The sequence below is a fragment of the Rhincodon typus genome, chromosome 45 (assembly GCF_021869965.1).
Source record: "Rhincodon typus isolate 14 chromosome 45, sRhiTyp1.1, whole genome shotgun sequence".
NCBI lineage: Eukaryota > Metazoa > Chordata > Chondrichthyes > Orectolobiformes > Rhincodontidae > Rhincodon > Rhincodon typus.
The window spans coordinates 2,078,488-2,089,408 of record NC_063376.1 but is presented as its reverse complement, the minus strand read 5'-3'; the positions used below and the strand labels follow the sequence as shown (position 1 = coordinate 2,089,408).

The following is a 10,921-nucleotide window of genomic DNA, read 5'->3' as shown; positions in this document are numbered from 1 at the left end:
GCCCTGGCAGAACCCAAACTAGGTGTCACTGAGCAGATTATTGCTAAACAGATGTTCCTTGATAGCACTGTTGGTGACATCTTCCATCACTTTACTGTTGATCGAGAATAGGCTGGTGGCAGGGTAATTAGCCAAATTGGATTTGTTGTACTTTTTGTGTACAGGACATTCATAGGCAATTTTCTAACCTCTCAGGTGGATTTGAAAGATCCCACAGTGTAGTAGAGTTGTTAGGAAAGCCCAGGTATGGTGGCAGTGTGCATACAAAATTGACAACAGATAGAAATTATAGAGTGGAGATAACCAATTATTTTTCAAACTGGAGGGATGATTTAGTTGTGGTCCCCAGAGACCAGTATTAATTCCATTGCTGTTCTGATATCAATTAATGACCTGGAATGGGATATACAGGGTATGATACGGGCAGGTGTGGGGAGAATGTGCAAACTCCACATAGACAGTCACCCAAGGGTGGAATTGAACCTGAGTCCCTGGTGCTGTGAGGCAGCAGTGCTAACCACTGTGCCACCGTGCCACCCAATTAGTGTCCTATTAGTTCAAGTAACAGGGGCATGGTTGACTTCACCCAGTACAAAAAACCCATAAAGGATATCACAAAAGACTTGAGACATTGAATCTTGCAGGCACTGTTGTAATAATGCTGTTTTTTGCAGACTTTGCAGAGTGGTGTGCTGGTTTGATTGTCACAGTGACTTGCCTCTATTACTTTATTAAGTACCAAACTCAGGGGAGGTAATGGCCTACCGGTATTATCTCTGGACTGTTAATCCAGAGACCCAGCTAATGTTCTGGGGACCGGGTTCGAATCCCACCATGGCAGATGGTGGAATTTGAATTCCTGGTTATAGAAATAAATATCTGGAATTAACAGTCTAATGATGACTGTGAATCAATTGTCAATTGTCGGAAAAATCCATCTGGTTCACTAATGTGCTTTAGGGAAGGAAACTGCCATCCTTACCTGGTCTGGCCTGCATGTGACTCCACAGCAATGTGGTTGACTCTTAACTGCCCTTTGGGCAATTAGGGATGGACAATAAATGCTGCCTAGCCAGTGATGCCCTTATCCCATGAATGAATAAATAAAGAAAAAAAAACTCAGAAACCTAGGGCTCTGCTCCCCTGTCTGCAATGGGGTTTTCGACTTCCTGACCCACAGACTGCAATCAGTAAGAATAGACGACAACACCTCCACCACAATAATCCTCAACAGCAGTGCCGGCAAGACTGCGTACTGAGCCCTTTATTATACTCATTACACACTCATGACTGTGTGGCCAAATTCAGGTCTAACTCCAATTACAAATTAGGTGGATGGGTCAGATCTCAAACAATGACAAGACAGAGTGCAGGAAAGAGGTAGTCAGCTTAGTGGTATGGTGTAAAGACAACAAACTCTCTCTCAAAGTCAGCAAAATGAAGGAGTTGGCCATTGACTTCAGGAAGCAGAGTGGGGGCCATGCCCCTGTCTGTATCAACAGTCCTGAGGTGGAGGTGGTCTAGACCTTCAAGTTCTGAGGAGTAAATATCATTGACAATCTATCCTGGTCTATCCATATTGTGCTACAGTAAAGAAAGCACACCAACACCCCTACTTCCTCGGAAGGCTAAGGAAATTCGGCATGTCCATAATGACTCTTGCCAATTTTTATAGATGCACCATAGAAACCATCCTATTAGGATGCATCACAGCTTGGTATGGTAACTGCTCTGCCCAAGACCACAAGAAACTGCAGAGAATCATGAACACAGTCCAGTCCATCATAAAAACCAGCCTTCTTTTCATTGACTCCATCTACATTTCTTGCTGCCTTGGGAAAGTGGCCATCATAATCAAAGACCCCTCCCAGCCCGGTTATACTGTCTTCCACCCTCTTCCATCGGGCAGAAGATACAAAAGTTTGAAAATATATACCAAAAGCTTCTTCTCCACTGTTACCAAACTTATGAATGGACCTCATGTATTAGAGTTAATCTTTCTCTGCAGCTGTATTATGCATTTTATTCTTTTACCCTGATGTACTAATGTAAGGTATGATTTGTCTGGGCATCCCACAAAGCAATACTTTTTACTGTATCTCTGTACATGTGACAATAGTAAAAGAAATAAAATCAAAAGGAGCTCCAAATTGGCATCAAGATTTGCATTCTATCTAAATTTTGCAATAAACCTGGGCTGGAAGTTTGTTTTCAGCTCAGATTGTGTTGTTGTCTCCTGATAATGTTGATTCTTTTCTGCAATGTGACCCATGACTATCATCCAGAATGAATGCCTCATTAATAAACAACCAACAAGGAACTTCTTGGCTATACACAAGTTATATGAACACCATTAGCTGTGGGAAGCTTTTAGGAAGAAAGCCTTGCATTTCCTTATTCAGCACTGGGATGTCAGTCCAGATTTTGTGCTCAAGTTTCTGAAGTGAATTAACGAAAACAATGAATGCTACTCATTGAAGCACAGCTACCTTAATACTTGTTGTATGTAAATAATCAGTTATAGCTCTGATTAGCAACTCATACGTGGCATTGCATCTGATTTGTGGCTGAGTTTAATTTACAATCTTTGGAAAAATTTTGTTTTTTTTGGGTTAGTATAGTCATAACAATTATAAAAACATCAGTGATGAGGCTCACAAAACACAGACTGTTTTGAAGTACGTTCAAAAGCTTTTGGCTCAAATAGATGTAAGTTCCAGTATGGGGAAGGACAGTAAGTGTTAGATGAGATATTTGTGTGTAAAGTGCAGAGAAACTGCAATTCAAATTGAACTGCTGTTGGCTCAGAGCTGCAATCTAATAATGTAGTTGAGCAAGGTATTGAATGCAGGACTGGCCTGTCAATCAGTTTTGAGATGCCCAATTAGATCATATGAAAGGGGCAGGGCTCAGTCCACCTAGTATAGAAGCCGAAAGAAAGCCGTCAGAGAAGACTTTAGACTTTGAGCTTCATGGAGCTTATGCTGACCATGTTTTTTACAGATGATCTGATGAATAGTATTCTGGCATTAATTGGCACACTAACTTGTCTGTATTACTTTATTAAGTATGGCTGGGAGCTCCTAGTTGGTATCAGGATTTACATTTTGGCAAAATTTTGGAGGACAAACCTGACATTCTATGGGGAATGGGCTGGTAAGGTCGTGGTTTGTTTTTTGCTCGAATTTTCTTGCATGTCATTTTGCTGTTGCTTGATACTTTTTTGGTTCTGGACTTGTGGCAACAGTCCCTTCACATTGCTGTGTCCTGTGCATGGACATTTGTGTGTGCAAATTGTCAGGGGGAATGTGTAGTTACTGCCCACCCTCGTGACCTTCACATTACGCACATGTATACGACCAAGGAAGAGTTTCTGAATGATTCTCAAAATGTTTGAGATTAATTTGTTTCCTGAGCTCTGGTTACTGTAACTTATTTGGGACACCACTGCAGAATAAAAATAACATAATCTTTAAGTAGGTGCTGTCTGTGCATTGTTTTGCATGTTCAAACGTACTTATTACCTCAGGCTTCCTTTGAAATGTCTGTAAATTGATCTCAATGCAGGTATTTGGAATTTCCGGTGTAGTCAGCCATAAGTGTCTCTTACTTCTGAGTTAGAAAGGTATGGTTTCAAATTCCACTTACTATAAAGATTTGATTATAAAATCTAAAGCGATGCTCCAAGAGTCCATCACTCAGATGAGACTGTTAAATTGAGACTATCTCCCCTTTTGTATGAACGTTGAAGGTTGCATGCCGGTATTTGAGGAAAAGCAAGGGAGTTTTCCTAAGTGTCATGGCCAACATAATCCTCAACAGTATATTTGGTCCTTCTTTCGTGCCTGATTGTGGAACTGTGCTGTACCACATATCGTAAGTACAAAAACCATGCCTCTGAAAATGAAAGAAAGTTCTGAAGGTCACTATAGAGAGGTTGCTGTTATCAAAGTTGCACAATTCTAGCTCACAGTCATGTGAACAGCTGTGTAAATGCCCAAACCCCTATTGCTTCATATGCGATTTTAAAATCAATAATTCCAAACTTGGCATTCTTCCAGTCTTAAAATCAGAGACAAAGGAAATTAAATATTGGTTAAAAATACTTTTAAATGCTAAAAACAATGATGTGCATCTAGTTATGACTGACAGGAGAAATATGCTGGTAATTACATCCACTACACCATCATTATTAATTTTATGATTGAATCACCAGAATGGCCAAATGCTTCTCTGATATTATTGTCCAGCGTAAAAGAGACTTTCACCTGGCTACTTTAAATGAAGTCAAAATAATCTGTTATAAGACCAACCTGTTCTTGAAAAATTGGCAAATATTAATCAACATTTACACTATAATCCAGAATTAAAACTCTTAATGTCCCCCGCCCATCCAATCCTAAACACAGGCAGACTCTCAAAATATAAAGTTAATAGTCTCTGCAGAGGCTTTTAGGAAAGAGGGAAAAATGGAAAGACACCCCTGACCTCCAAAGGGTAAAATCAAAGGAAAGAATGCAATGACTTCTCATGGTCCACTGGGTTTCCTGTTGATGAAATTGAACTATTGAAACTATAGGCTTATGGAAGATCTTCCTACTAATTTGAAATCAAGATGGAACCAAAATCATTCGAAATTGGCCATGATTTAGCTTTTCAGGCGTTATAAGATAGTCAGAAATATGGATATTTGGAAATGTTATCAGGTTCCCAGGAACTTCTACTCGAAGTAGAGATTTGCAGCTTCTGGGATTTCTTTCTTATTGTGTACTTGGGTTTGTAAAATGGAAAACTAATCCCAGCAACAGTTGCTACGTGACTATTCACAGAGAGGCCCCCATAGATGTTTCAAAACTATGTTTTTCCATTAATTAATTTCCTTTGGTGCTGCAAGTGTACGTGAATAGCGTCCTGCATAAGCAAGAAATGTTTTTGCAACTGTAGGCAATGCCAAATTCCAGTTTTTGTTCTTCATGTACAAAGATTGCACAGAACTGCTTTAGTAACTGTGTATGCAGATAAAGATTTTTTTATGAATGAAGTATATTTTTGTAATAAAAGGATTTTGAGAACTTGCGATGAGACAGAACTTCAGATTTGTCTAGTACAAAAAAAAATTTACATTCTTAACAAAAAATAGTGCTGGAGAAACGCAGGTGGTGTGGCAGCATCTGTATAGAGAAAAACAGATAATGTTTCGAGTCCAGTGACCCTTCGTTAGCAATGAAGATAACTGGCTAAAAGTGGTATTTATGCTAAAACAGAAACTGAAATTGCTGGAGAAACTCAGCAGGTCTGTGGAGAGAAAGCAGAGTTAACATTACAGGTGCAATGACCCTTCTTCTGTTGAGTTTCTCCAGCAATTTTATTTTGTGTTTCAGATTTCCAGCATCCACAGTTCCTTTTTTTTTAGGCAAGGAGATTGCTGATGATAAGCAGAGAGAGAGAAAAATGTACTGTGTGGAATGCTAATGAGAAGTGTAAATGGTTGAAAAGGGATTGGTTGTGCTGGGAGCAACCCATACAAAACAGGACCTAGGAGTGTCAGAGTAGTTAACATACATGGAAGAGGATGTTCATGTTCAATGTTGAGTCCTGAAGGCTGTAAAGTACCTAGGCAGAAGTTGAGGTGTTGTCCCTCCAGCTTGCATTGAGCCTTGCTGGAGCTCTTCAGCGGGCCTAAAGCAGAAATATTGACATGGGAACCACCAACACTGTTTCTTTTGTTAAACTGCCTTTGGGATAAGGTCTCTGTTGCGAAGAGTGAGATGCATGTGGAATGCAGCTCCTCTGGCTCTTTCTCTCAACTTCCTCCCATATTCAGACACTACAATTGTGCACAAGTGACCAAAAAAGGAAAAAAAAAATGCTGTTGGGTTTTATCATTTATGGGTCAACAAATAGGCTGCCATTCCCTATTCCACCACTGAAAATGCACTGTTAGATTTGTCACCTTTTCTTGGACGAGATGGTAAATTAAAATCCATTGGAGATAGTAAGAACTGCAGAAGCTGGAGTCAGAGACAACACAGTGTGGAGCTGGAGGAACACAGCAGGTCATGCAGCATCAGAGGAGCAGGAAAGTTGACATTTCAGGTCGGGACTCTTCTTCAGAACTGGGGAGGGGGAAGGGAACTGGAAAATAAGTAGAGGGAGGAGGGATGGGGCTGGGGAAAGGTAGGTGGTGTGGTGATAGGTGGATGCAGGTAGGGATTGGTCAGTGGAATGGGTGGGGTGGATAGATGGGAGAGAAGATGGACAGGTTGTGTCAGGTCTAGGAGGGGAGAGGGAGGACAGGTGAGGTTGGGGAAAGGTAGGTGGGGTGGTGATAGGAGGATGCAGGTAGGGAATAGTGGGGATTTGGTCGGTGGGAAGGGTGGGGCGGTTAGGTAGGGAAGAAGATGAACAGGTTGTGTCAGGTCAAGGAAGAGGGGGATATGGGATGAAGTCAGGGGTGAGGAGATTTTAAAACACGTGAATTCCATGTTAAGGCCATTGGGCTGTAGGCTCCTGAGGCGGAATATGAGGTGTTGCTCCTCCAGCTTGCATGTCGAGGAGGCCAGCATGGACATATCAAAAGGGGAGTGGAGGTGTAGTAAAATGGTTGGTGACTAGAAGGTGTTGTTGATTATCACATACAGAGCACAGATGCTCCACAAAATGATCCCCGAGTCTGCGCTTGGCCTCACCGATGTAGAGGAGGCCACATCGGGAGCAACGGATACAGTAGACCAGGTTGGAGGATGTACAGGTGAACTCTTGTTGGATATGAAACGTTTGCTTTAGGCCTTGGATGGAGGTGAGGAGGGAGGTGTAGGGGCACATGTAGCACTTCCTGCTAGGGAAAGGTGCCTGGTGTGGTGGGGTTAGTGGGGAATGTGGAGCAGACGGGGAGTCGCAGAGTGAGTGGTCCCCACGAAAGGCAGATTAGGGTGGGGAGGCAAATCTCTCTTTCATCGTGGGGTCGGATTGTAGGTAGCAGAAGTGGCAAAGGATGATATGCTGGATGCGGAGGTTGGGTGGGTGGTATGTGAGGACCAGGATGATTCTGGCTTTTATTTTTGTTGGGGGTAGGGGGTTTGAAGGAAGAAGTGCGGGAAATGCAAGAGATGCAGTTGAGGGCATTTTTGATCACCGGAGGCGGGAATTTGCGGTCCTTGAAATAGGAGAACATCTGGGATGTCCGGGAGTGGAATGCTTCATCTTGGGATCAGATGCAGCAGAGGTGGAGGAATTAGGAGTAAGGGATTGCATTCTTGCAGGAGGGTGAGTGAGAGGAGGTGTAGTCCAGGTAGCTATGGGAGTTGGTGGATTTGAAATAGATGTTGGTGTTGAGGTGATTACCAGAGAAGGACATGGAGAGGTTCAGCAAGGGGAGGGAGGTATCAGAGATGGTCCAGGTAATTTTGAGGTTGGGGAGAAAGGTGTTAGTAAAGTTGAACTCTTCAACCTCCTCATGCCGCAATTCAGTCATCAATATAGCGGCGGAAGAGGTGAGGGATGGCGCCAGTGTAACAGCGAAAAACGGACTGTTCCACGTATCCTATGAAGAGGCAGGCATAACTGGGACACATACAGGTGCCCATAGCCACCTCCTTAGTATGGAGGAAGTGGGAGGAGTTAAAGTTGTTGTTCAGGATAAGGACAAGTTCTGTTAAGCAGATGAGGGTGATGGTGGAAGGGTACTGGTTGGGCCTGTGGGAGAGGAAGAAGCAGAGGGCTTTTAGGCCATCTGTGTTGGGGATACAAGTGTACAGGGATTAGATGTCCATAGTAAAGATGAGGTTTTGGGGACCAGGGAATTAGAAGTCTTGGAGGAGGTGGAGGGCATGGGTGATGTCCTGGACGTAAGTGGGGAGTTCCTGGACCGGGGGGTGGGGTTGGGGGGAGCGGAAATCCAGAGTCAAGGTAAGTGGAGATGAGTTCAGTGGGGCAGGAGCAGGCAGAAACAATGGGTCAGCTGGGGCAGTCAGGTTTGTGGATTTTGGGAAATGGGCATTGCAGGGTTGGGGAACGATGAGGTTGGAGGCTATGAGTGGGAGGTTACCTGAGGTGATGAGTATGAATGGTCTGAGAGACGATGGTTTGGGGGTTGGGATAGGGCCATAATCAAGGGGGTGGCAGGAGGAGGTGTCAGAGTTGGCGCCTGGCCTCCACGATGTAGGGATTCTATGATTGTTAAACAGCATCTATCCTTCAGCTTGGAGTCTCCTGAGGTGTGTCTTTCTGTTACGATTTTTAACATGGTATAGAGTAACTAGGATAAACAGTCAAGGTTTAAAAATGACAGTGTTGGGCTAGTTGATTTGATGTAGTCTGTACTGTGCCTATTACAACAACCAAAGGAACATGTTATTTGGTTCAATAAGCTAATCATTGCAATGCATGGTCTATGTACCTGATATCACAATGGCACTGAAATCCATGTACCAGATTGCTCAAGCTTATAATTTCTTGTGTTTTCTCCAAAACAGTGCCTTGACCAATCAGTCAATTTGCCAACCAATCAGCACCTTTTTACTCCTGTAATATAAATTATTGTTTGAACTTTAGCATTCTTGCATTTGTGCTGACTAATGCAATACAAGAAGCTTTGGCGATGTCTCTCTCAGTCATTATGCATCAATAAGATGGATCTTTAATCACTTAATTTTTCCAGTTGTGACAGGTGCAACTGCTGGGATTGGAAAAGCTTACGCTCATGAGGTAATACAGATCTCCACTTTACTCTGAAATCCTTTCTATATTCAAAGAATGGTATAGCACAGAAGGATACCTTTCAGCTCATTGCATGCAGACACCCTTTAACATGCTGTAGCAGTGAAATGTCAGCATTAAATTGAAATAAAGGGTGTTAATAATATTACAAATGCCTAAAAATGTAAAGATAATATGTATTGTTGAAGAGAAAAAAAACTTATATTTTTATTCAAATTTTTTAAAAAATCAGCAGGCACAACCTAAAATGAATATGTGCAATTAAAATTTATCTTTATTCTGTTGGTATTCTTTTCTGACAATTTGTTCCAGTTAATTCCAATTCCCTGCTATTTTACATTCTGTTTTTTAATTGGTCGTGATAGAGGCTTGTTCAGTGATATGTGTGTGTGTATGTGTATATATATATATACACACATAACCCTCTCGCAGCCTTCTGCCAATCTGATACATTTTGTGAACTCATGGTTATCCATAACTCCAGCCAAATCCTAATTTGAATCAAATTCTTTTCACCCATTACCTCTGATCACTGGCCTACTCATTCTCAACTTTGTTCTCAAATCCTTCCATGACCAATTCTCCTCACTATTCCTAATTTCTTGCCCTACAACTCTTTGATATTTGTGTTCTTCAAACTTGCCTCTTATGTCTTCTGTTTTTCCCTCCATTTGACCATTCGCAGCTGTGTCTTCAGCTGTCTAGGCCCAAGATCTTGAGTACCCTTCTAAGTTTCTCTCTTTGAGTCATTCCTTAAACCTTGCCTCCAACCGACTTTTTGGTCTCCTCTCCTAATAATCAAATTGCTTTTAAATTATCATAGAATCCCTACAGTGTGGAAACAGGCCCTTCAGCTCAACAAGTCCACACCAGCCCTCACAGCATCCCACCCAGACCCATTCCTGCTGTAATCCACCTAACCTACTCATCCCTGAACACTACGGGCAACTTAGCATGGCCAATCCACCTAGTCTGCACATTTTTGGACTGTGGGAGGGAACCGGAGCACCCGGAGGAAACCTACGCAGACATGGGGAGAATGTGCAAATTCCACATAGATAGTCGCCCGAGGGTGGAATCAAACCCGGGTCCCTGGTGCTGTGAGGCAGCAGTGCTAACCACTGAGCCACAATGCCGCCTTGTCTCAACATTCCCAAGAAGTGCTTTGGAATGTTTATTACATTTGAAGCATTATGTTAATGAAAAATGCTGTAGCATTTCCAAAATTTTCTTTCCGACTCTCCTGAAAGAGCAGAGTCCTGTTAGAGTACAGGCCCATTGCTGATGGCCTTCCTTCAGTACTTATCAAATGGCAGTTTTTCATGATAGCCCAGCTTGAGGGTATCAGCAGGTGATTCAGCTATCAAGTCATCACTCTGGAGAGGAATCAGGACTGTGTTCAGAAGTGGAAAGCCTGGCTGTGTTTCTTTACCTCTCCAAAAATGTTCAGAACAGCTAAGATAGTATTTGGGGTATGTTTCAGAGGTTGTATCGGTTACACACAAGGGAAGTGGAATCAGCTGTTGAGCTACTGGAGAACTATTTGTTTTCATTGTACGCTGTATTATGATCATGGCAGAATCTCCTCTCAGTCGTTTATGCTCCTGGTGCAATTGATGGTCTGCTTGGCATATGTGACCTTGCTCAATCAGTAGGGCAGAGGATTAACTAGTTCTTTCCCTGACTTCCAGTTGGCAAGAAGAGGACTCAATGTGATGCTGATCAGTCGGTCGTTGGAGAAGCTGAGAGCCACAGCAGATGAAATTGGTAAGAAACATCAGTGTTTTCGCCCATTAGGTGGCAGTTTAACGTTATGTGTTTGTTCCACTTAATAGCAAGGCAAAAGTAATCCCACTGAATAGGCCTATAGAGGCAGAGGTGCTGAGTCACATAGTGCTATGGTTTTTCTGCATTATTTCTGATGATCGTGACTAATGAATGGCTATTTGTGTTTGCATTTGCTCCCAGTGCTGGTGGGTTACAAAGGGCTTAAAAATCAGCCAACTTCCCCTTGCTGTTTACCATCCAATGGGCACTAGTGGTAAAAACATCTGGTGCTGATATGCTCAGATATGATGGCCCCCCTCCCCATTAAATTGCCTGCACTCTTAAAGATTGGCCTTTTCAGGCAAAGCATTGGGTCCATAAGAGTCAGAGATAGTAGGAACTGCAGATGCTGGAGAATCCGAGACAACAAGGTGCA

General features: G+C 42.6%; 1 protein-coding gene across 1 annotated transcript in view; it reads left to right on the top strand.

Annotated features, from left to right (window-relative positions):
* The first annotated feature begins 2,908 nt into the window (after window positions 1-2,908).
* Window positions 2,909-10,921, top strand: part of hsd20b2 (hydroxysteroid (20-beta) dehydrogenase 2) — a 30,529-nt gene continuing 22,516 nt past the window's right edge. Inside the window, exons 1-3 of the mRNA XM_048620254.1 lie at window positions 2,909-3,156; window positions 8,660-8,706; window positions 10,410-10,485. Of these exons, the coding sequence (XP_048476211.1) occupies window positions 2,973-3,156; window positions 8,660-8,706; window positions 10,410-10,485 (307 nt within the window). The 5' untranslated portion in view covers window positions 2,909-2,972. The remainder of the gene's footprint in view (window positions 3,157-8,659; window positions 8,707-10,409; window positions 10,486-10,921) is intronic.